This window comes from Solea senegalensis, linkage group LG6 (genome assembly GCF_019176455.1).
Source record: "Solea senegalensis isolate Sse05_10M linkage group LG6, IFAPA_SoseM_1, whole genome shotgun sequence".
NCBI lineage: Eukaryota > Metazoa > Chordata > Actinopteri > Pleuronectiformes > Soleidae > Solea > Solea senegalensis.
In genome coordinates this window covers 3,848,351-3,875,172 of record NC_058026.1, presented here as the reverse complement: position 1 = coordinate 3,875,172, position 26,822 = coordinate 3,848,351, and the positions used below count along the sequence as shown (strand labels likewise).

Genomic DNA, 26,822 nt, shown 5'->3' with positions numbered 1-26,822 from the left:
GCTAAATCGCACACTAGCTAGTGCAGCTAGACCTGTGCAGTGCCCGCCCTTGCTTCAAATCAGCCAATGAGAAGCGCTCTGGGGCCCTGAACTTTAGGCCCCACTGCTGAAACTGAAGCGTGCACTGTAAACTGTCTACAGAGGAAATTGCGTTTATCGAATGAAAACTGCCGACGTTTCATTGCGGACAAAGTTAAATTTATTATTATCTTGTGCTCAACGACAACTTATAAAAGCTCCCCTGCACAGCAGCGCCCCCTGGTGGGGCCGCGCCCCAATGCAAAGACGCCATTGTTCCTGCATGTTTTTGTACTGAAGAGCCTGGAGAAAACCCATGCACACACAGGGAGAACATGCAAATTCCATGGAGAAAGGCCTAAAATCAAATCATTTATAAAATAAATTGTAAAAAAAGTATCTTCATTCAATTTCTACATATTTGCACGAAAAAGCAGTTCAATTAAGTGCAAATGTAGTCAATTAATTTACCATTTGATTTAAAACGATCCTTTCTCTGGCTTTATGTCTTTTGCCCAGTGCAGTATAGGTGGCCTCTCGTGGACGCGCTCGGCTGCGCGCCCCTGCTTCGGCGCGGCACCTCCCACTTCTCTCTCCGGCTTGTTAAAGTTTTGCTCGCCTCCTTTACTTCAATGAGCGCTATTGTTGAGAAGTCCACGCTCTCTTGCGCACTGACGGAGCCCGGGTCCGTGTCCATCTCTCCTCCTGCGCCGCTGCGGCGCTCAGCACCTCCTGCTCTCAACTCTGCTGCGACACAAGAAAAGTTTTTTGTTTTGTTTTTTTAAGCTAAAGTTTTTTTTTTGCATCGACAAGGTGGATAAAAGTCATTTAAAAGTTTGGATAGAAGCCGCTGTGAGCGCGACTTTTGGATAACTTTGCCAAGGTAAGTTTCTCCTGCGCTTCTTTTCTTTTTTTTCCCCCCAGATTTACGCACGATGTGATAAAAAAACCTCCTCCTCCTCCTCCTCATCTGTGGATAATGTGGTTGCACAAGCTGGCGAAAGACTGAAATGTGAGCCTTATCGATTAGAGTCACCACGTTCGATCCAGGATCCGCTCCTCGCTGCGCTCTTTTACGCATGCAGCCCTGCTGCGAACGTGAAAGCGTCTCTCTGTCAGCGTGTCCGCTGATTCCTCTCTCCCGGCGCACGGTTCACTATCTCGGGGTCAGGATCTGCTTGGCAGCCGAGCCGAGCCGAGCCGATATTTGAGGGACAGAGAGAGGTCACACAGAGAGGAGGAGGAGGAGGAGGAGTGCGTCCCTGCACGGACTTATGGAAACAGGATCTGCTCATTCCTGTCATTGCTGCGGACTGTGCAGCTCGTGTCGAATGTATCGCACAGAGGTTGTTATCTGCAGCTTCACGCTGTGTCTTCTCCTCTCGTCTCACTTCCAGTTGTTTGTTTTCACCTCAGAGATTATAAAAACCTTTAAGATTGTGAAACCATTAATCCCCTCAATATTCCCTCTGGTACACAATGACAACATTTACTGTGGTGTGTGTGTACACCGTCAGGCATGCGTGGATTAGAGCAGAGCTTTCTGAGTTTATAAGAGGCTCGAGGCCACCGAATAATCTGCGAGACTGACGTTTGTTTACATGTGAGCACTTTAAACAGCTTGAAATGTGATTAATCATCATTAGCCTTTTACTTGGATTTTATTCCACCAGAATAAAAGTACAGATGGATCGATGGATAGATGATAACTCATGATCTTCCAACACCGGACATACAAGGTGCACACAGAAAGAAAGATGGAAATTAACATCATAAATAAACAGTAGCATAAAGTCAACAGCTCCACAGAGTGCAAATACATACCAAAATAAGAAAGAGGAGCTCCTCTGAATGCAGCCATTGTGTGATTATCGCTGCTTATCTACTGACTGAGGTTGAGATTGGGACAAATTCGTTTTTAAAGCGATTCAATTTGCAGTAGAATTTACGGACGGTCTAATTGCTGTGGGCTGGCATGGAGCCCCCAACCAAATCAAAAACCCCAGGCGTTTTCCCTCCCTGACTGTGCATGTACATCAGAGAAAGTGCCCCTCCACAAAACAATCTGAATATGTTGTATTTGGGGGAAATAATGAAGGCAGAGGAAGATTCATCAGCTGCAGTGCCCTCCCAAGACTTTATGGGGCCCTAAATTGAATTTAATTTGGGGTGGCCCTCTTCCAACCACTTTGGAGTAGCCGGTGCTTGAAGTGCGGTGAATTAGCCATTTTAATAACTTTTTAAAACATAGAACAGATGTGCACCAAATGAACAAACTCCAGAATAAAACCAAATAATGTAAGTTCAACATTATTTAGATATCTAAATATATCTAAAGATGTCTAGATTTCTTTAGTATGTTAAAAAAAAAGCTATAACTCAGCTGTACATCAATATTGACTGATAGTCTTAAAAAGATCTTATTTGTGACGAAAGTTAGGGTTAAAGGCTAATTCATAAACATATATGTTTTAAAAAAACAAAGCACAGTATTATTTTAAACACTGGTGCCACTATTAGCTCAGAACATGACAGTCGTCACATGATTAATTCACTCGTTAATTAGTCCTCGTACAAGCCTGTACTTCCTCGCGGTAGAGTTTGGCCCGAGTTGTTGCAACAGTTGCTCTGATTGATTGGTCGAGTAATAATTAGGTGATAAATCAGTCATCTGCAGAGGGGTACAGCAACCTCCAGAACGTCAAAGCTCACATTGTTTCCCAGACTTTTTCGACCGCACGGTCATTAATCAGACACGAGGTGTTTGCGGCTTCGTAAAATAAAATAAGGTGAGGGATGGATCATTTATCAGCCAAAAGAAGCAATTATTAATTCGTGAGAAAACGCGAGGGCGTGTATTTAATTATTAAATCAATGATATGATTCATCAGGAAAGAACAATCATTGAACTCTGTTCTTTGCACACTGGATCCTTAGATTAGAAGGAAAATCATGTTTGACTTAAGGATAAAATGATAAAGTGCCACAAGGTGGAGTCTGCATGATTATTCACTTAAAACATCGCATATTACACTTTAATACCCACTCAGACTCTACGTCCACCTGTTGTCACGGTGACGCATTGGTGATACAAGCCCTCTCCCCTCACAGTAGTGCTAAGCTGTGCAGGAACATCTAATAAATCTCCACAGTGATGTGCAGACACCTCTGTGTCGGAGGGGGAGGGGGCTTTTACGAGGCGTTTGGGTACAATAAAGTTTCTCCAAATCAATATTGATACCGGTGGGTGAGCAACAAAACAAACCCAGCATGGAGTATATGAGTATGGGAAAAGCAAAGAAAGGTGGAGACGGGGATGCAGCAGAGCACCTACGAGAGAGAGAGGGAGAGAGAGAGAGAGAGGGGAGAGAGAGACAGAGAGAGAGTGAGAGAGAGCAAACATTCCTGACTCCGTGTCTCAGCAATTTAATTAAGGTTCCTGTGAGATGCTGCAGCGAACACCTCGAGGTGAAGGCTTAACCCCCCAAACCTGCCTCCCCCATTTCCAGCTTGGGCTAATCCCCCAGGGTCAGCTAAATAAGTGTTGGGGGTCATGCCACGATGACAACTAAATGGGAGGGACACCCCAAAGCGAAGCTCCCCCGCCTCCCCCGCCTCCCCAATCAGGGAGTTAATAACTGCGTGAAGGAAGTTAAGAGGTACAAGATGAAGAGGATTGAGACCAGGACTGGATATAATGTGTGTGTGTGTGAGAATGAAATTTCACTTGCTATCAACCACACCAACTAAGAGCCCCCTCCTTAGTGGGGTTTAAGTGTGCCCTGTGGTGGTCTGACAACACACACAGATGGGTCAGATTGCGGTCACTGTACTGCTGACTGGATAGACTTTTATAGGGAGATGAATTCCTCTAACGTGCTGCCATTTAAAAAAACAAACAAAACAAATTCCACTATATTTTATGTGCCGACTGACCAGCGGACACAGGAAGTGTCTCCCCGCTCTTGTTAACTCCATCACTTGTCCCCCTCGTCCCTCACGTCCACGGCGGTTTTGATGTGTGCAGACATTTGCTCTGGTTTGTCTTTGATCTTCTTTTCCACTCTCGGTTTTCTGCTGCTGCTGCTGCTGCTGCTGCTGCTGCTGCTGCTGCTTTTCTTTCATGTGGATGATGTGAGTGTCGCACTCGCTCTCCCTCAGACTCCCTGTGACACCCAACCACCTCCACCACACTGCACAATGATATCGGATGACTCTGAAACATGGAAAACGTTTGTTTTCTAGTGATCAAAGTAATCCTTGTGTGTCTAATAGAGAAGTTAATGTTTTTTTGTTTTTTTTTTAATATGGAAAATAGCAAATTTAAGGCAACTGAAACACAAGATTGTGCTTGTAGTTGCAAAAAAGTGCAGTTGTTACATGAAAGGGCATCATGGAGTCTTCTATTGGCACTGAATGTGGTTTACTGGTTACTTGGTCTTTTACTAGTTGTTTTCCTGAACCAAGCGAGTATTCTCTTTTGTTTGATCAACTCATGCGGGCTGCGGCGATGATTTGATCATTAATCATTGAATACGTTAATCATCCACTACTTTCTGATTTTTCAAATCCTTCAGTGTGAATATGTTATGGTTTCTTGGCTCCATATAACAAAGAAATACTTGAAACAGAACATGATTGAGTTTGTGGACAAATGAAGACATTTGAGAACGTCATCATTTCCATGTTCAACACGGAGGAACATTTTCTTAGCGACCAGACAAGTACTTGGACTCATGCGACCTGTGGAGTCGCCCCCTAATGGCAATTTAAGAAAGCACAGGTTTAAGGCACCTCTGCAACGGCTTCACTCTCTTAATCCAGAAACTCCACAGCTAGGATTAGACACACTGTGCCAGAGTGTCATTTCTCAGACGGCTCCAATCATACTGCACATAAAAACGGGCTCGTCCTCTCCGTCCTCTGGATGTCCTGCAGATGTATAGGTGGGGCGTCTCATTTGGGAGCGTTTATGGAAGCGGGGGACCGCGCAGATGTAGCAGACTCCCAGCAACAAGCCTCTGACCGCTGATAAATCCCACAGACGCACACCTGAAACTATTCACAGTCACCAGTTGTTTTTATTACATATGCTGACGACGGCCAATTCAGGCAAATGGAAAATCCATTTTTCCGACTTTGACGGTAACTCTAGTAGCCCTGGATTTGTCTGGAGATGTAACGATGATCCCTTTCATTACTGACTCATCACTCGAGAGGGGAAAATATGTCAGAGACTATTATTGTTTGATTGTGACTGGCTTGTTTTTTTTTCAAATCACAACCAAATGGTGGACAGCGCGCGGTGATTCCTGCTGTATTTTTGACGACTTCATTGATTATCATTGGCTTCATTGTACACAAGTGAATCTCCACTAGAGCTAATCGATTATTAATCGATTACTAAATTAATCGACAACTATTTTGATCATCGATGATTCGGTTTGAAGCTTTTTTCATGATTAAAACAAGATTTCCGTTTGTTTAAGCTTCTTAAATGTGCATATTTTCTTCATTTCTTTGCTCTGGATAACAAAGAAGAGAACATCCTCATTTCCAGGTTTGACGAACAACGCTCAACATTTTTTAAGGTTTTCTGATATTTTATGGACCAAACGATTAATCGATAAAATAATCGACAGATGAATCGATTATGACAATAATCATTATTTGCAGCTCTATTCTCCACTTTATCGTAAACTCGCTGAACATACTATTCTATAAATGGACGCATTAAGGCTGTATTGCTAAATTTGGTTTCTGTTTACAGCGTCATGATAAGGCTCACGTTACGCCGTTACAAGCTTCCTTAACGTCACAGGAATGCTCGCGCTCACAGACCTTCGACAGGCCGAGACGCAGCGCTCCTACCAGAGGGGAACCGCGACTTTCCAAGAACCTGATCCCCAGTCATCTTATCCAGGGTTGCTACTCCTTTAGTAAAACCCATGAAGCGTGTCTCTAACTACCCCCCTTTTGTCCTCACAGTGTGTTGTGCAAACACGGTGGTTCAGTAGGAAGGTAAAGAGCGAGACGCAACACTGTATAGACTCCCAGCATTCCACTGTGGTACCAGGAGACACCAGGAGACACAGATGCCTCCATCAGCAGATCTGGCCTCAGATGTTCCTGCGCAGACAAAACAGGCATGTCTAATCTGGCATGTTTATTCATATGCAATGTCTTTCCTTACTTCAATTAAAAAAAAATCACAAATAATCTGAATATAATATAATATGATAGAAAATGTTGATCAGTGTTCACCAAAAGCCTGAAAAAGGTGATATTCTCGAATGTCTTGTTTCGTCCACAAACCAATATTATTCAGTTTTAATGATTTCTTTGTGATAGGGAGCAAAGAAAGCAGAAAATATTAACATTTAAGAAGCTTAAGAATCAGAAAGCTTGTTTTAATCACTGAAAACACAAACCGATAAGATGATTCATTTTGTAACCGATCAATAATCGATTCATTGAATAATCGTTGCAGCCCTAATATAATATAATATATTATAATATAATGAGAAAAGTTGCAGTATTAATTTTTGACACATTCTGTAAATAGGAATGTTTAATGTTTAAAATAAACAGTGCAATATACTGCCAACAAATTAAGATGATTCATAATTCAGAGCATAATTAAAATAGGGTTGAAACGTCATATTTCTATTTCCTGTTGACTGAAATATTCCATCTTAGCTTCACATATCGTGACTGGAGATGATTCCTCATCGCACGCTAAACAGAGTTCACGTCCGTGTCTGGAGTCGCTCTCAACAACACAGCCAGTGTTAAAATAACCTTTAGGCATTTTACATATCATGCGAAAAAAAAATTCTATTTGAATTCACGAATCCGACAAAGTCTGCGGGGCCTTAAAGAAGACTGAAGACGTCTTTATTGAAAGCGAGGCTCTCTCTCTTTCTCTCAGAGAAGGCTTTGTTGAATTTAACAGAAAATCTGCTTCACCTGGCATGAGGGGCGTGAAATGATCTATTTATATCGTTTGTTTTTAATCCTATTGCACATAGAAAATGTAATATAAACGCACCATTAAGGATAAAACCTGCCTCCCCTCCATCTGTAGTCAACACTACCTGTGGGTGAGAGGAAGTGTGTGGGGTTATTGAAGGAACACCACCTTCCTGCCCTAAAATAAAATACCTCCCCACCCCCTGTATTCTACCCTGAAGGCACAAAGTCTACCTGTGCTCACACATCCTTTCATCCCCATTCAAAAGCCCTCAGTTACCCCTCATCCCCACACACATGAGTCAGGCTGGAAGGAGACAATAAAGAGACACCGTTTGGCCGCGTGCGCTGAGGCTCACGCTCGTGTGCGGCGCCGCACATGTGTCAGGACGTGTGAAGGATTGCGGAGCCTCAGTGGCCTCAGGTGGAGGTTTAGGTGAATGGGGTCTTGTGCTGATGTGTGTCTGCGTTCAGGTGCACGTGTAGTATCATGTTGCCCTTGTATTCTCATCGTGTTGCAGCGCCGACGCGCAAACACTGCAGGTCTGTGGTTTACCCGTCCCCCCCCCGTGCCTTTCATGAGTCTCGGCACTTGAAGGTGTATCGTTGCAGTGATGTTATGCTGTAATAGTGGTAGACGGATCAGGGAAGAGAGACATAGAGACGGTTATCAAAAGAGCCTGCCACCTTTTAAAGGCATAAGCCGCGTTTTCATCAAGTGGAACGGTCCGGTTTGGTGCGTATTTACCAGCCCCAACCATTCCTTCCCTTGGCGTACCAGTGTAAAATGGTACAGTACGATCAGGGTGGCTCCTCCCAGGTCAGCTTATCTAGCGACAGAAAAAACGTCACTCCCTTGCGACCGTTTGAGACATCCCATGGAAGTTGAGGCAACCAAGAAGAAGAAAAAGAAGAAGAAGCCATTGTTGTCACACTGGTACGACATCATGCTATCTGCCCACACCCCCCCTACCAAGTGAAAGGTACTGCTCTCAGTTGAAACGCAAGCCTGACCCCGTGCTTGGCCATTCCAAACCTTACCGTACTGTACCAAAACCGAACGGTACCATGATGGAGACACAGTAATGCTGTTAAATAGAGGTCAAGCAGTTCGTTGCCTTAATTAATCAGCTCAGATGATGCGTTTTACAATCTATCAGCATCAGCGGATCCTGGCTGCAGTACAGTCATGGAGACTCTGTAGCCATGGTTACTACTGGCTCGTAGCACACCTAGCACATCAATGGGTCAATGGTATACATTTGCTCATTTAGTGTCATGTGATTTTCTACCAATGATTCATGACAAAACAAAGGCCGGTAGCTGATGCATTCAAGGAACCTTGTAAATTTAAATCACTTCTGCAGTCTTATTGCCTGCCGTTTTTTTCATTTCTAAAGTTTTCCATTGCGTAGAGGCGGGCAGGGGCTATTGGCTGATTACTCAGCTGTTGGCTTTTTCACGTGTCAATCAAATCAAAAATTCAACTGCGTTCCTCAGTAAATGTAGGAGAAATATTCGTAGTATTCCACACAACGCTTTATTATCCAATCAGGAGCCAAAGAGGCGGTCCTCTCTGTGTCTGCGTTTAGGTTGTTTATCCTTGAATAAAACTGTTAGTCTCTCAAAATAAAAAAAGTTTTAGACCAAACCATGAAGGTTGTAATTGCACGTTCGGCTGCTGTTTGACCACATACGAATCCAGTGGCTACCGATTACTGTCGAGTGTTTCATTTCAGGGCTCCTGTTCTTTTTTAATGTCAGAAGACGAGACCAAACTGCAACTATATTTATCGTTTGATGAGACACAATGTGCAAGAAACGCTAGCAGTCGGTCCAGGAATTTCAGCCTTGGCTGCAGATGTGTGTCTACACTAGTTCCACCACAAACTCGAGCAAGAAATCAGATTTGTGAACTGCGTGTGTCTCTATTTACAGATTGGCCTTAAAACCAATGCACAGCAAGAGTTATCAAGAACAGACAAGGGTATTATCAGCAAGTCTTGGGGCTGTATGTGTTGGCTGTGTTATGATTTATCTTGTCATATTTAATTATGTTGAAATTACCGACACACATTCTTCCAACAACTCTACCCCAGTTAAGAAATGACTACGTTTGACAATCCTCTTATCGAATCCTGCAAGTAAATGCTGTGCATTTCCACTGTTGCTCCTCTCTCAGTCACAAACACACACACATTTTCACACATGCATGCACGCACACTAAACCAGAGTTTTCCTCTGAGGCCTTGCTGCAGCTGGTAGGGGATTAAGAGGTCAGGAGTCAAAAGGGCGACCAGTCAACCTGTAGACCGCGTCAAGAAACTGACAAAGCAGAAAGAATTCAGGCAGAAAGTGGGACACGGAGATGAGAGAAGTGTTCAGTGAGAATCAGACATACAGTCCAGATATGAAAGATCAGCCTCGCTGTGGTTCCCCATTTTTGCCCTTGGCTTAATGCCGACCTTCCGACGATGCTCGGGCCGCCAAAGATTGACGTTTCAAGATCAGAATCACGTCAGGGCTCGTGCGAATGTTATTGACGTGTTTATCACGATGACATCAGGTTAGGGTCATGTTTTCGACAATGAGACTTGGCGCTACAGAACTCGCAGTGTGTGTGTGGTATTTTTGAATGAGATCTCTTGAAATCAGCCACAGTGAAACGCCAAAACCTGTTTATTAATCCAGATAAAAATGAGAAAGGATGGCTCGATACAACCTTTTTAGGGTCCGATAAGATATGATATTTCAACCGTGAATGTTTACTGATACGATATCAGTCCACTGTAGTATTTGTCCTCTTATAAACAACATATAGCCAGCTATTTCAAGTAGGGATGTTCCGATCCGATACTGATTATATCGGACTGCCTCTAAAATCTCTGATATAAGCACTCTGATACAAGCAGTCCATTCCGCTCCAGTACTTCCATCCAGCAGCACTGATCACGTGGGCTCTGTGTTGGATATCGGCATTGGCCAATACTCAAGGGTTCAATATCGGAAGATCCCTAATTTCAAGACATCTCTCTTTACAGTACAGTTGCCTGTGTTTATTGCAGCATTGAATTTCCGATTATTTTGGTCAGTATGGGACCGATAAGGAGTATCATATCAGCTCATCCCTAAAATTTATTGGATAGTGGATGTATTTTTTTATGTCTCTAAGAACATTACACTGTCCGCAAATTTGTACAAACAATTTCTGTACCACACATCCTATATCTTCTATTTTTTGAGGGCCAAACTAAATGATGTGTATGATACAAAGCATCCGTTTAAAACACCCTTGGCAGTGTTAAACTGCATTAGACTAAAATGTCATAGGCACTTTATTCTTGTGGGTGACGCTGTAATGTTTGCTTTACTGGAACAGCAGTGCTAAAACACGCCGAAAGCTGAAAATAATGATGCAGTACAAACAGTAACTCTCCATAAAAACCTTACAAACAGTCAACAAGGCCTCAGTTTATTCTCTCATCACGCCCACATGACATTTAAGGAATAAGACTAAACTGATTTCAGTGTGGTCGGTTTGTATACAGGTAGAAATTGCTAGAGACAAAGTCTAGTTAAACGCGCCCTCATTCTAACTTTATAACCAGTTATTTGTTGGAGCTTTTGTCTCAGAATTACTTTGCACTTGACTCTGCACGTTATCGTCTGCCCGCTGAATTCAGTGTAGCACACTGTGGCTGTGGGCAGAGCCAGTGGTATTTTTTAATTTGGACATCTTGTTCACAGATGAGAGACAAAAGCCACTTCAAAGGAAGCGGGAGAAGTGAGCAGTGTTGCTGTGCGTCGTACGCACGTGGATGAGCGGCGCTTCAAAGGACAGGACCAAAGAAAAAAGGACAATAACCGTCAACGAAGCAAACGGAAAGCCAAAGTACAAAGTCAGAAAATAGATTGTCTTGTGCGTTCGTATTCGCAGAACAGCGCAGAGAGACAGGACACTCCTATTGACTGCTGTACCCGAGCACCTCTGCTAGTTAGCATCACTGGAAAGATCACGGTTTCAACATTTGCAAAAACTGCCCACACTTAAAAATGGAAAGACTTAATGTCTCGGGTGTCGTACTTTCTAAATTTACCCATACGTCCCTCAGAGGACACACTTCTACGCTGAAGTTTTCATGCTCCATTAAGTTCTTTTAGCTCACTTAAGTAGCCTTTAGCATTTTTAAGACTGATTGCAGTCATGTGACTAGGCTCTACAATTGAAAATCTATAAAAAAATAGACTAACTTATATTTAATGACGTTGTTCTTGGACGACAGGACACAGGACAAGGGCGATGAGGGAAACACAGGTGAAACCAATGAGGGGCGGGGTTGGCAATCTTAATGGGGGGAAAATCACCCCAAGGGAGGAAGTCAGGCTCTGAGAACAGATGAGCACAAAATAAAACAGGAAGTGCATGACGTGACTGGACATGAGTGACTTTAACAGACACAAAGAACCGACATGAACAAGACGTGACAAAACGTGACACAGCAAACATGATTATCATTTAGGAAAAAGTAGGACGTAGGAAATCCTCCATCGATTGCTTTACTTGGCGTTTGTGCTTTAAGAAGTCTATGAAGGCTTCACCTTTGTAGACTAAGTCCTTCAAAATGACAAAGCCCCCAACAGTATGCAGCCTTTGTTCTGTCCTTGCTACAGCGACTAGCGGCATGCTGTGGAGGAAATGCTTGGTCAATCTAAAAGTGCATTTCGGTGATTTTGGACGGAGATACAGTACGTGGGTATGCTTTAGAAATGCGCATAGTTTCCAGCGTTTGTATCTTTTCTACTCATTTGTGCACAAATCACCAGCGTGTACTTTGCTTGTACTCTGACACCTGCCAACTCAGACCGGACAGTGTTTATTTCTCTGTGTCTGCAACGTGTACTGCGACATTGGGACTGGCTAAACCGCGGCGGCGCGTCAACACAGACAGAGCAACGCAAGTCCAAGACACACAGTCAGTGGGTCAGTCAGCTGCAGAAACCTTTGACGAGGCCAAGACACACCAGACTGTTGCCGTTAGTGCAACAGATGGGACAAATTAGACAAATTGAGGTAGCAAATGACCTGATGGAGCAATTTCCTCAGAGCAGTGAAGGGAACGTTAATAATATAGCTGTGCGTGAGTTTAAATTGGGCTGTTGGATCGGTTTAGAGCCTTCTGGGTGTCACCCAACTCTCAGTTCGTTAAGATTTACTCGTATTGGAAGAGATACCTTCCTATTCCTATGTGCTGTGTGTTCCAAATGGCGCGTTACATATTATTTGTATGCTTCTTGCTATAGAACGGAGGGAATTATTAAAAGACGAGTGTCAGTTTAGCGTTATATTGGGGTCAGAGAACAACTCATGACAGGGAGTAAAAGCTCGTTAGTATTACTAGACTGGTTTATATATCATATGAAGAGAGCAGCTCAAAGATCTCATACTGCATTGTTTATCAGGGCAGCAGTCAAATGAGGTCACTTGTGGTTTCACTGGGAGACTGTGCATGTGTGTGTGTGTGTACACACGCCATTCGTCCACACAAACACAACAACGACATTTTTCTCTCCAAACATCCCCACAAGCCCCAGGGCTTTTCTCTTTAAGAGTCGTGTGTCAGCGCCCGGCCGTCAGTGGAGCATGCCGTTGCCCTTCCTTCGCATTTCTCCTCAGAGTCTGGTTTCACCACAGAGGGTGCGCCAGAGCGCGCCGGATTCTTGCAAACATGTAAGCTGGCGAGATTATGAAGCCCCTGCGTTCAGCTTTCAAACAGACGGCGCGGTCGTGATGCTGATGTCGAACGTTTTAGCGCTGGATTTCACACCGTTGTCTACGAATTCCACATATCTGAGGAGGAAATGTTAATCCATTATAAGGCATATTCTTTGCTCCAGTGGGCGAATACACATAAAATATCTATCTATCCGTGAATGGCTTGGCGTGGACGGTTGAATGAATAAACCGAAATAATGAATCGATAAAAGTGCATCAACTATTCCTTGGAACAGCGACTCTAACTCCAACTAACAACACTAGGTGTGGTTTTTTCCTGTGGCTGCTGATGTCGCTTTGCAAGTTTCACCTGCGTTTCAAAGCGCGGCCACTTCTCTGGTACTGGACGACGTTCAGGAGGTTTATCGTCAACAAAACCGAACAAAGAGACAGGAAACGTTTCAGCGGCTTCTTCAGATTTAAGGCTTTTAGCCACAGGGCGATTTTAACTTTGCTTTTCCTGCAGCGCGACACTGTCAGGACCAAGTGTTCACAAGTTTGATATCAGTTGCTGTGGACTTAAAGCAAACAGAGAACAAACCTGGTTTCAGTCTTGATTAATGGTCCGTTGAGGAGATAAGCACCAAGTTTGTTTGTGTATGGTGACGTCATCTGAACCCCAGGAAGTTCAGGTAAACATCCACTCTGACAAAAAGACAATTTGCAATTTGTGACATTGTGCACACACAGCACAGAGTGATTCCGATACAGGCTAAAATTAGAGCCGCTTTCCCCCCCTCCTTTCGTACTTTTTTCTCTTGTTTTTGAGTTTCTCCACAGAGACACCCTCCCAGAAAACATTTTATGTGTCTGCCGCTGCATGCAGAGTGTGAAAAAGAACTGCGGGGATCAGATCTGGTCTCGTAAAACTCGAGCAGGCCGCCTGGCCGCTGCCTCTGTACTGCTACACAGAGAGTTAAAGAAGAAAAAGAAAAAAAAAAAATCAGATTTTCTATTCCTGTGTAAAATGCAGCCTTTGTTTCTGGTTCATGAACCTGACGAGGTCACCGACTTTAACCCGAGCCAAACAAACACACGCATGTCACTGCGCTAATTGATTCCCCTCCATGCAGGGACAGGACAAGTGTGTGTATATGTTTACTTTAAAGGATCTGTCAGGAATTTAAGTAAATAGATGTGTAATAAAGTAAACACCCATTCCTCACACACACAAACACACCCACACCGAGCATCACACTTCATTTTTGTGCCTGGTATGAACTGTTCCAATCGTTCTTTGTTCGTTACCTGGAAAATGAGTTCAAAACAAACAACTTTCCCAGTGATAGTGCAGTTATAATGCTGTGTGCATGCACGAGTGTGTGTTTACTGGCAGTTCTCCTCTGTCTGCAGTAAATCCGTCCACACTCCCTGACCTAACACTGGGTTAATGAGGTGATCCAGCAGCAGGGGGACAGTTCATAGAGGTATTTGGAGCTCCATGTGTTTGTATACACGATGTTGCACAGATGAGTGCAGCAGCTGCGGACGCGGCGTTCACCATTTGTGTGAAGTTGTGTTTTGCACGCGGGAAAAAATACGGATGCGGTGACGTGCGGTTGTGAACAACAGCGGCGTGATTGTTGCGGATTCTCTGCCGTGTCTGGAAATTTCCGGGACAAATGACTTAGTAGGCCAGAAGTCGGCACGCCAGCCGTGCAGTGTGTCGCTCGCCGCTGAAATCCTTAGCTGTGGAGAAGTGTGAGAAGAAGGCATGAGCTGAAGGTTCTTACACATTTAATACACAATTAAACAACACAAGACGTCAAAGTCTGGAGTCACATTATAATCCAGTCCAGTTTTTATTTTGCATGCATAGATAATCACAGTTAATCCATGAATGAACCACTTGGAGTCAAACGGTTACGCAGAAAACAGTATAAAAGAAAACAGATTCTCAGAGTCGTGTTCAAGTGGATAATCAGAATTCAACACTACATCCACGCGACGACATTTTAGCTTTAAAATACTTTTATGCCTGCCACACACACTACTCTGGAGTTGTATAATAGAAAATAAAATAAGCTTGCCAGCCCCATTTCAGTAGGACAGAGACCTGACAGTTTTCATTACATATTAACATGCATTCACTTCCTTTGTGCTTCTCTTCATGTTTCTTTATATATACATGCTTCCGATCATTCTAGGAACAGGAGCGTTCGTGTCGTTCTGGTGTTTTTCACACGTGCACTCGATCCCACATTCCTGTGCACTGACACGGTAGCACATTTGATGCCATTGGATGGTCGGCGCGGCCACAGATTTGGGGATGCACAGGGGTGTTTGTGTAGGACTCAACACGTTGTGCACATGGGTGGATGACGATTAACCTCAGAAAACTGGCAGGTGTAGAACTCCAGGCCATATAACTTGGCCTGATAAGGTGCAGTAGAAGGGTTTTTGTCTTCATGAGCTGAGATTGGCACAGCACCTGGTAGAAAATAGATGGATGGATAGGGTTTTATACAGATGGTTGCATGGTCAGCCCATGGCCAAATGGAAAGGGAATTGGCATGTCTTTGGGGCTGGGGCACCCCTAAGCAGAGGTGGGTAGTAACGCGCTACATTTACTCCGTAAACAACTGTTCAACCTTCACGTTGCCAGAAGCCACTGCCACAGAAAGTGACGGATGGATGGATGGATGGATGGGTGAGGAGCATCGAAAAAGCACATTTGTCTTTTTCGATGGAATGCGCTTTATTACGTCAATGATGACAGTGTGCCGTCGGAGAAGATACCCAAATTAAAACCTCACTGTTTGTGTGACCTCTGTCGGTATCTCAGCTTCAGGCGAGATGCTGTCCAAAGGTAACAGCCTTTTTTGGGATGAGTAATGAGCGATGGCAGGACAGGATCTGACAGATCTGAGGGTGACACGGGAGGAACCGATTTTCCGCGTTGCTGCTCCGGGGTGAAAGGTTTTAGCTTCAAAAGTTTAATTGAACTGAAGCAACAACGTGAAGTACGTCGCAGTTGATCATCGCTTTATTGCATACTGTCCCAGTTTCACCAGTACGTGTTGTACTTACATCAAAAATACCTGCAGAGTTGTAGCCTCTCTGCGAGGATTAAGGAAAATGTCCCGGCAGCAAGAAGGGGAGGACAAGAACGGAAATGTTTGAAGGGGCTGTTTCTTCTGCCAGGTGCCCTCTGGCACACCTGTTTGAAGCTGAGTGCAGGTAACTTATTTTCATCTGCTGACAGACAGAACAGGCTCACAGCCAACGGAGTATGAAGGCACACACACACACACTCACAGACACCCACATACCAGGTTTGACATCTTTGACTGCTGCTGTTGTTGGGTAGAGGCACGGTGCCCGACCGCGCTTGTGGCGGCTCATCGCTTGTTTTCAAATCAGTGGAAAAACCGGAGTAACCAAACTTTACCCTGAAACTAGAGGCGTGACCAACTTTGCCACTCGCAAATCCCACACCATGCTATCTGCTCAGTTGTGACGGCGCAGCCGTGTTGGGTTCAAGTTTCTCTCCAGCTCTACGGATGATACATAAGTCTTCTGTGTGGATGTTTGTGTGCAAAGACAGCATCATCTGCACGTTTGCGTGCATCTGCTGGAAAATGTGATCCGAGTGTGTGCAGACGTTGTGCTGCAGGATAAGTTCATAAAAGTCACACGAATATGCAAATGTCATATTTGAACAAGCTCTACTGGATTTCTGATACCAATATATCACTTATGATATATCACTATTTCTGATATGTTGTTATAACAAAAGATAGACAATAGCTGTTTGATATTTTACAGTTCAACCATTAACTTAGTCATAAATATCTATCATGATTTGGAAAACCAAATCATATAAAAAATGGACATGGGAGTGACTCAGCTGGTAGCAATAAGAACCACGTTTGAAGAGACAACGTTCCACTTGATTTATAATGTCAGTGAACTTTTTCATTTAATATGTCAGTTAATGGTCTTATTGACTAGTTTTGGGTCTTTTTCTAAAGCAAACAATGTTGATTTTCTCATCATGTTCCAAACGCGCACCGTGCGCGGTGATGGCGGAATTTGTGTCACGCGTGAAGAGTGCATGTGGACAGCGCATGCATGAACAAAATTTTCCACCAGTAGATAGAGTATAAGCCCCGCCCCCCCGAGCAGAAAAGACATTTTGACTACAGAAGAAGTATAATCGCCAGGGACAGCCATCCGAGCCTCGACCTGGCGACCCTCGAAACCGGCTAACACCCCGACTCCCCTGCCCGACGGGCCTTTCAGCTGATGATCCGCTGGAACCAGACGTGTCAGAGGGAGCTGTAGCATTGTTCTCTTCTTCTTTGGGAGGAATGCGTCCTACAGTATTCCCTGCGTCTCGACTTGTACTGCCACCCGATGGCAACGTGGGGTCCTACAGGTCCATGACGTGCAAGTATACCAGGGTCCGTGACATGCGCTGCACACTTTGGCACACGCAGCATGTGCGCGGAAGTATACCAGGGCTTTAAGGGTAGTCCATAGACTGCTCATGTGTCTAATTTATTCAAGCACTTTTGAAACCAGACGATCAACCGACTTATACCAATGAGACTTTTCCACTGCAGTTCTCTTCTGGAATGTGTGCAGTTCCAAATAACTGTCAAAAGCAGGCAGTGTTCCAATATGAATGTCTACACAGAAGAGACTTACGGTGTGATAGACAGCAGCAGCAGCACACCCATGTGCCGCTTAGTGTTAGCATAGCTGGCATCTCTGCCATAGCTGAGTAAGACAAAAACAATGCCCAGGTGTCGCTGAGGCCGCCACATGGTCTGAACTAGGTCGGGTTTCTGACAAATGATTGATGCATACCTACACTATAATAAACTACAGGTAATTAGGTGGCATATTCCTTGGCACTGTTGTCTTTCTATTGAAATTACTAGTACTGGGAGTAACCAGGTCAAGCATTGGTTAAATAACTACTTTAATGTTCTGTGTGCACAACGTGTTCTTTCTACTTTCTCTTGTGCAAAGACTTGTGTTGGCATCTGTTTTTTTGTTGTTTGTTTTTTTTTTAATCTGTACCTGCAGATTCCACTTTGTTCACAAGACAATACTGGAGCTGTGACTTTGACATGGAGGCTGCATAAACTTGATTTGTGGGTAAATCTCAAAGTTTGTGGCAGTTTGTAATATGAAAGAAAATATAGTAATTTGTGACCTTCTCTGGAAGCCCACTCCAGATATTTAGTCTACCACCCATTGGTATATTTGCATACTTTTGTCTGCCTGCACGTTTATGCCGTCAGGTCACTCTCACCTCGGAATAAGCTCATGTTCAATTCACGTTGTGCTTTTCTGTTTTCTTGTTGCACTTTTTAATTTTAATCTAATTCTAATCCTCTTTAGAATTATACACTGGCTCGGATCCAAATGTTCACCGCCCTGTCTCGACACCAGTTTGGAAACACCAGTTACTGTTGACACATGACGTTTTGGCCGATCACGTGACTGCGAATGCACTTTCTGCAGCAATCGAGCTGAACATCCAAATAGTTTCTGCCACGATTCTTCTTCGTCTGTTCCTCTGTCATCGTGTGGCATCTGATAAGGAGTGGATTTTGTCACGTCGATCACTGCGTTCTTTTTTTGGTCTGCCGCACCTGAAAAGGACACACCCACAACTCGTTTGTCCTTTTCTTTTTTTTTACTCTAGTGCTATTTATAGCAACACAAGCGTCATCGCTCGAGGGATAGCAGGTGTCTGTCTTTCCACTTCTCTTGCATCCTGTATTCAGTGATCGTACAGTATGCACTGGTACTTAGTTTGGTATTACTGTAGTGTTGCAGGTGAAGTACTGTACTGTGCTGTATGTACTAAATGATGGAGATATGACGTCTTAAGTCATTTGAGGCTGTAACTGTTTTCCTGAATACTTAGTCGTACTAGTTATGATTTTCTTTGCTCATTCACATTTTAGTGCAACAACAGAAGGAGACACACTGTTACGTTCTTACACACACGTGTGTTCAGCACCTACAGTATACAGTTTGTACTTTATTACATTACACAAGACCCACTTGTGTACATAAAAGCTCCTCACTTTCATCATGTGATCTAATGAATTAAACAAAACCTCCCCATCTTTGCAATATTCCTTTAAAACCCATCATCCATTGGTTTGTCAACTGCCATTTCGAACCCTTGGGTGTTTTGCAGTTTTTTCCAGTGCCATCTTGGTACTTTTTAACCGTAATAACCCAGATTTGGATCAGGAGTTGTAACTGAGGAAGAAAAGAGCCATTTTACCATCTATCTGACTCTATATGGGGGGGCCATTATTTCCAAAAAGGACACCATGGTATGATGTATTGAGGAACATCAGGGAATTAGACTCATATTCACTTTATGTGTATCTTTATTTAATGTTTGTAAGAGCGTAGGGTCGTCATACCGGTTTGTGGGTGAATTGTGTACACACGGATCGCTCCGTGGAGTGATTGCGGCCGAGCGGAGAGCGCTCTCAATAGGCGGTCTCGGAAACAACAAGCTGAATGAGTTACCTGAATGAGCACAGTTTTGGATCAAAAGATAAAAAAGATGGACACAATTATACATACAGTCTATATCAAAAAGTTGTTTTTTTGTGCCTGACCATGTTTTGAGAGAAGATCAGCACTTGTCATATCTTCCACTTTATAGGTTTAGTGACTTTGTTTACAGCAAAAAACAAAACAGTCAGTCATCAGCTACAAGCTGCGAGGAGAATACATGTCTCTTGTGTTCGTTTCCTTCTCAGTTTACCGTGTACCTCACCATGTGTGAGTCTCCCTCCTTGTTTTTGCTCTCCCTCTCTACCTTCCCCTTATCAAAGGGGGGGGGAGGACAAAGGTTTATGTGGGCTTTTCATTCTGCCTCTCAGTGAGGGATGGCTGCAGTGTATTGTGGGTAACAGAATCCAGCTGTGTTGTAGACTGTGTTTGTGTGAACATGTGGAGGAATGTGTGTGTGTGTGTGTGTGTGTGTTGCCCTGCTCTCCAGGTCTTTGGTGCACGTTGACCTGTTTCTTGTCATTTTGACGGCGATGTTTTGCTCTCATCGCGCTGCCTTATCTGCTCTCATACAAATAGACGAGGATTCACTGTTTGCTGCAAAGTCTTAGCAGTACTGACATGTTTAATTATGGATTTATGACTGGAGCATAACTCCGGGGGCAAGTGATTACAGCGAAATGTAGCACTGAATTTAACTGCTGTGCATGTTTGGGCGCCCAAGGTTCATATTAATATCTTCGGTGGCAGATTCTTGGCGTCACGATGTGTGCACCATAGAAACCCTCAGATAAGGCCGCGGGCATTTTGTTCCTCAATTTCAGCGTCTTTGTGTTGCACCGCAATGGGAGGTATAAATAAAAATGTTGTGTTTTTTTTTCCCTGTAAGTTATTTTTAAAATACTGAGTTTATTGTTTCTGCACACTTATTGTGTCACATATTTATCTAAAGGGCTTTGACATTGATTCAAATATTTAAGTCTTTTAAGGCTTGTAATAGCAGGCCCCACCCCTCCTAGCTACTCTTCATTAAAGCTCCGCCCCCCGAGTCATTGTCTACAGTGGAACGAGGAATTTTGGCTGCACTTTCTTTGCCATTTTTCTGTGACTCGCTCACTGGCTTCTCCGTTACGCATCTCTGCTTTAACTTGTCAAGACTGATGTTTTAAACCAAGTATAAAGAAGAGTTATTTTTGCAAGTATGGGACTTGACTCGCTGGTAGCAAATTAATATATTTTTACTTACTGAAAGGCCTCAACTCGCATTTTTTTACCCTATATACCAGAGGCCTCAAACTTGGGGCCTGCAACACTTGCACATATGGCCTCATGCGGCTTGCCAATTAATATCATACTATAATTGATTATTTTTGTCTGTTTTTGTGATTTAAAGCTTCATTTTTCATCATCATAAATGTTTTTGTTATGAACCAAATATTAAAACAAACACTTTTAGTTTGGTAATTCTGTGTAAAACCGTTTTTTGGCCGGTTTTTCACTCGACCGATCCCGTCCTGACCAGACTAGATGCTCATCAGCCCCCTAGGTCATTTGAGTTTGAGACCCCTGCTGTATACAGTCTATGGCATGAGATTATAATCTAAGTGAATGTCTCAAATTCCAGAAAAACAAGACCAGAGAACCAAACATTTCAACAGAATTAGGAACTGCTGCACTTTAAATGTAATTTAAGAAAGCCATGCAATCACCATGAGTTATAGGCTTCCACAAATGTGGCTTCAAGACATCAAAACGCTGTCTCTATCTAATCTTGAAATCTAATTTAGGAAGACGCACAGTTAGAGACCAACTCTTTTGTCTCACCCCTATCTACAGGGAGGTCAGAGGTCAGCTCTGAGTACAAAGCAGCAGCCGCTCAAGTGTGTCGGGATTCAGTTTCGTAAGCAGGGCGGAGGTTCACTGTTATGGAGGTTTGAATGTGTATCCTCTGTGGTGGAAGGTGTTTGGACATAACCACCACACAGCAGTGGGTTTCCCTGAATTAAACCTGCAGAGAGGCTGCAGGAGACACATCCTTTCAGGAGGGTCTTACCTGCAGTGCGTGCCCTGACACACAAAAACAACAGGACCACATGCACAATGTTTCCTTTGTTGTAAAATGGCAGATGTGTATTATAAAAGGAAAGCCATGTGTCTTAAATAAAGCGCGTTACATGAAGTTAACCCTTTGTATACAGCAAATCCTTTAATATTTACATTGTTTTCCCTTTAATTCCATCATTCACTCCACACCAGTTTTCTATCAGCAGCACTCTTAAAGGAATGACGAATAATCCTGTTAGTGTTCAGTAAACAGTGACTGCACACGAAGAAAAGGATACAGATTCCTGAGCTGGGATACTTTGTCACTATTCGGGCTTGCTGTCAAATGGTTTCAGTGTGTGCATGAAGGTATGCATTGATAATAATAGCCGATAACAACAAGTCAATTCGTTGTTGCAGGTGTGACTCAGTGCGCTGGTGACAATTTAAGTTTCCTGCTCCCACTCACGTCTTTATAGAGTTACTGTATATGATCAGTGCCATGTTGGTGCTAACACAGTAAGACGTTTCCTGGTTGTATTTACTGTGATTCAGTTCATTGTTGCAGGAATTCATGAGGAATTGTAACGTGATACGAGACGTTCTGTCACATAATATTATGTCGTGCTGATCTTCTATGAAACAGAGAAGCATTGAAACCAAGTTGAGGACTGGTTTTCACAGACAAGCTCGGCAAAAGTGCAGCACTTTGTTTAGTCTGTTGTGCAAGTCGCGGTGGAGGGTCTGATCTTTTTCTGGGATGCCACTTGTGGCTTCTGGTTTATATTAGCTGCTCCTGAATTCCCAATTTTGGTTTTAATACAAACACAAAAATGTTGGCCAATTGCCTCTGAAATATCAGTGCTATTACTTTTGGCAGTCACCTTAACCTCGCTATTTCCACCATTTTCTCAAACTGACATTTTCCCCTGAGGAAACGTTACCAATTCCTCACTAACGAGCCCTCTCCTCATGCAGTCCCTACATGAACGGAGACATGGGGCTGGAGGTGTGCTCCAGATTTCATTAAAACATCATGGGTTTCTCCTACACCTCCATCTCAGGGGTCTTGGGAAGGGTAGGGGTGCATAGAGTACATAACCCAGGTCAGAGGTGAGGAGGGGAGAGGAAAGAGGGAGGAAGAAGATGTGACACAGATATAAGGACTGCATTCTATGAGATTGTGGCCAGGGAAATACTGGTGACAGACAAAAAGGTCAAAGATGGACACCTTCATAAAGGAAAAAAACTATCCAATCTTGTAGTGTTTGGTCATGGTTGTAATAATTGTTATCTTCTTGCACAGATTTACAACAATTGTTACATCAAGTCACATATTCCACAGTCGCCTATGAGCACTTAAGCTAACCTACGTTTATTTTGGGACCCATTTGTTCCTGATTGCTTGGGCGGGGCATCCAGTTGGTTGGACTACCTACTGGTTGAAATAAATACAACCAGTGCTTACACGGATAACATTGGCGTGACTGGCTCAGCTCGAGTTCAGACACAAAAACCAGAATGTCTGTCAGGTTTCAGTTGGGTTTGGTTGGTTTTCTGAATCTCCCTGGATTTTTTGATCCCACAAGATTTTGTGGAGCCCGTCCACATACTGTATAATAGTTAGAAATTAGATTCAGACCCATTTCCATCTTCCTTCTCTGTGCCCAACATGGGATTTTTCCAGTCCATTCTCAATTCTGTATGTGGTGTTAATTCTTTGGTAACATGATGAGGAAATCTGTCAAAACATATGTTTGAATGTCCTTGTGTTTGTGTTTGCCCAGGTATGTCTGTGTGTTGTAGCTGTGTGGATGCAGATATCCAGATGCTGAACTGCAAACTCGGTTTCATGGACTAAAGACTGTCATAAACACAGAGAAGTGTTATGGCTAAATAGGGTTTTCATTTGACCTTGGAGGGGTCACCCTGGGTGGGCTGTCGTGACTCGCTGACTTTGGCCATTTGGGCCCTGATCCCTGGGTATCCCAGCTAGTGTTGTTGTCTGTATGTTTAAATGAGTGTAAAAGCAAGGGTTTGTTTGATGATATGTGTGCTGCCCGTCTTTAATGTGACAGTTTGGGCTGAAGTGAATTCCACTGCTAGTTTTATGGATTGACATATTTATCTGTAGTTCAATGATCTAACTATTTCCCTAAGTAAAGTCTATTTTAAAGTCTCACTTTGTTTTTCATTGTAAAACCCCACTGTTACTTATGACCACCTTAGTTCATGAATACTGACTAACATGAACGTTTTCTGTCATTTGTCTTTCAGAGTTTCTGGCCTGACGTCACCATGTTACGTTACTTCCTGCTCTTGCTCCTCTCATCTGGTCTGGTGTCCTCAGACTGCCCCGAAGACTGTTCGTGCCAGCGCCACGGCGCTATATTCTGCATTCAGCGACGCTCAGGCACCGTGCCCCGTGTCCCCACCACAACCATAGAACTCTACATCTTTCACAATGGCATCAACATTTTGTCCCAAAATGACTTTAAAGGCCTGGCGGAATTGGAGATGCTAGATATGAGCCAGAATGAACTGACAGAGATTCCAGACAGAGTGTTTGAGATGCTGTCAAAGATGAAGAACTTGGACCTGTCCTCTAACCACATTACTCACATTTCCAAAGACACTTTTTCTGGGTTGGTTCAGCTCGAGAGACTCTATCTTCATGCAAATCGTATTCAAAGCATCCATTTGGAAGCTTTTGATGGTTTAGAAATGCTGCTGGAACTCAAGCTCCAAGGGAACCACCTTTCATCTCTGCCATCCCTTAATTTCCCAAGACTTCTGCTTCTAGATCTCAGCAACAATAACATCCCTACCCTTGGTCCTTCAGACCTCCGGACTCCTCACCTGGAGGCCCTTAAATTGGCATCTATGGGGCTTACCACTGTGGATGATGATCTCATAGCTTCCCTTGGGAATCTCCATGAGCTTGACATATCCATGAACCAGTTCACTGAGGTGCCACAGGTCCTGAAGCAAGATTCCTTCAAGGGGCTGATCAAGCTCAGCCTTGCAGCCAACCCATTTGGTGAACTCAAAATGGAGGACTTCCAGAAATTGACTGGACTTCAAGAACTGGACCTTAGTGGACTTAATCTCCAAGGTTTCCCCCAGAATTTTTTTCAGATGTTCCCTAGGTTGATGCACTTGACAGCAGCTGAGAATCCATTCAACTGCTTATGCCCATTAGCTTGGTTCTCTCTTTGGCTAAAAGAGTGGGATGGTATTCTTTCGAGGCCTGAAGAAACCAGATGTCACTTCCCCCTTGTTAATGCTGGAAAGATGCTGTCATCTCTGGAGCACAAAGATTTTGGATGTCCACCTACCACAACAGTGCTGACCGGCTCCGCAACTGGAAGTACTCTTGCTCCTCAGATGCTCACCACACCTTCAGAAATCACTCATACCAATGCTATCCCTCCCCCTCCACCACCTAGTGAGGTAACAGTCTCCTCAAAGGTTACACTTGAACCTTCATACTCCCCAAGTTCCCCGAGTGGGGAATACGAGCAGCAATTCTGCCCACCAAATATCTGCCTGAATGGGGGCACTTGTAGTTTTGACCCACTGGGTCAACTCAGCTGTCTGTGTCCCTCAGAAACCTCAGGCTACTATTGTGAAAATGTGGATCAAGTTACTAAGCCACCAAAACCACCAGCAACAGAAGTATTGGTTGTTACTTCTGTAGTGCCTGAACAGGATGCCATCAGCTCACGGCAGGTGACCTCCACATCTATCCTGCTTGACCTGCACCGCTTCATTGAAACGCGGCCACACATCCGTGGCATTCGTTTGACCTACCGTAACCTCTCAGGGCCTGACCACCGCCCAATTATCCTGAGTGTCCCAGCATCCTACCCTGAGTACACCTTGCGTGGCTTGAGACCCAACTGTACATACTCAATATGTGCCAGTCCGCTGGGTGAGAAAGTCAACTCAAGGGCAAACAGCTCTGTAGAAACGGGGTCCTGCACGGAGGCTCACACTGAAAGTGTTCCATTAACATCTGTAGAGTCCAGAGTGGAGACACAGAGCCAGGTCACATATACTTTGATCCCTGCTCTGGCTGCCTTGGCACTTGTACTGGGGTTGGCCGTGGTTGCTGGGACCATTATCTGTCTGCGGAAGAGGAGAAAGGCCAAGGCAGGAAAGGAGCTGGAGCTGGGTCCAGCGGACCCTGACCCAATGGAGCTGGATGGGTTCAAGGCCTGTCTGGAGAATGGGGGGAATGGCACACTTCACCAGAAACAGCCAGAGATTGACCTCTGTCACACTCCACAGCCACCTCCATCCTTGCAACAAAATGGGAACTTGGATTACGAGGTGCCATTGATGCAGGAACACTGTCCATCAAATAACAATCTAGCATCGCTAAAGCCATCTTACTTTTAAGATGCAATAAAATACAAACACTTGGAAAGATTGTGGAGAGCGGGTTCGTCCATCAGTACTTGAGCGATAGTGGTTTCCAATGTAGATTTCATCCCAATTTCAAATATCCACAATTTGGAAAGTGGCACTTACTGGAACTCGTCTACCATGACACTACACAATGGCTCATCAGTTTTTAAGTTGCCTTATGATACTGAATGACGAAGATTGCATTGCATATCAGAAATGTGCAAAACCACTAAAACAGGAAGTCTGAGTTTGAGGGTGATGAGACCTAAACAAGTGATTTAACTAAGTGCAATCAACCAGACTGGTCTACGTAGCAGAGTAAACATGGAAGTGCCTTTATGCAGTCACACAACTGTATTCAACAGCTCATTTTTATTTTGTTGTTGTTATAAAAGAAACTATGTAAATGAGCTGTAACCCCATTGCTGGATTTGGGAGATACAGTGAGGACAAAAATGCCTCAGCGTTTGGGCTACGGAAGTGGAGGAAATTACTCTTTCAATGAAAACAGGGATGCAGATATTGACTTGCCTGGACCAGAGGTCCTGGTGCAAAATGGGGGTTTCAATCAACTCCATCTCCTCTATGGGAATCAGAAAAGAAGAAGTTGCACTGAAAAAAAAAGGATATTGCCTTTCCTTTCTTTTGTCCTGTTCTTTTGTCAGGAACTGCTAGAAGATTGATGGTCACATAAGAAATGCTGTTTTTTTTTTTGAAAAAGACAATAAAAGCTGCCTAAATTCCACATTTTGCCATTGACATGATCTAATCTGAAAGTTTATTCACACACAGCTTTGGATTTTTCAGCATCAACAGATCCACAATAATTCTCTCCACACATCCAAAAGTGTCTGGCTCCACAGGAGATAAATTTGCTGTGAAAGATAAATGGACTGAATGAAAAGCCGTTTTGCCTGCATTGTTCTGTGCCGTGATGAGAAGACTGTTTTTATTTTCTATAGCAGATATCATGATATTCTGTTTTTGTCATGTGTTTTTTGTAGTTGTATTGTTTTTCTTTTTTTGTGCTGTAAATGTTCCTTCAGTGTTGCAATTGTTGCCTGTTTAACTTTACTAATTTTTCCCCCTTAAAAGAGCTTAAATC

At 43.7% G+C, this 26,822-nt stretch overlaps 1 protein-coding gene across 1 annotated transcript; it reads left to right on the top strand.

The window, feature by feature from the left end:
* The first annotated feature begins 676 nt into the window (after positions 1 to 676).
* LOC122771615 (vasorin-like) lies at positions 677 to 26,425 on the top strand. Its single transcript, XM_044029284.1, has 2 exons — positions 677 to 901; positions 23,582 to 26,425. The coding sequence occupies exon 2, from the start codon at positions 23,603 to 23,605 to the stop codon at positions 25,706 to 25,708; it is 2,106 nt and encodes a 701-aa protein (XP_043885219.1). The 5' UTR covers positions 677 to 901; positions 23,582 to 23,602; the 3' UTR covers positions 25,709 to 26,425.
* Positions 26,426 to 26,822: the final 397 nt, after the last annotated feature.

Coding starts and splice junctions, on each gene's coding strand:
- LOC122771615 (XM_044029284.1), top strand. CDS start 23,603: ATGTTACGTTACTTCCTGCTCTTGCTCCTCTCATCTGGTCTGGTGTCC.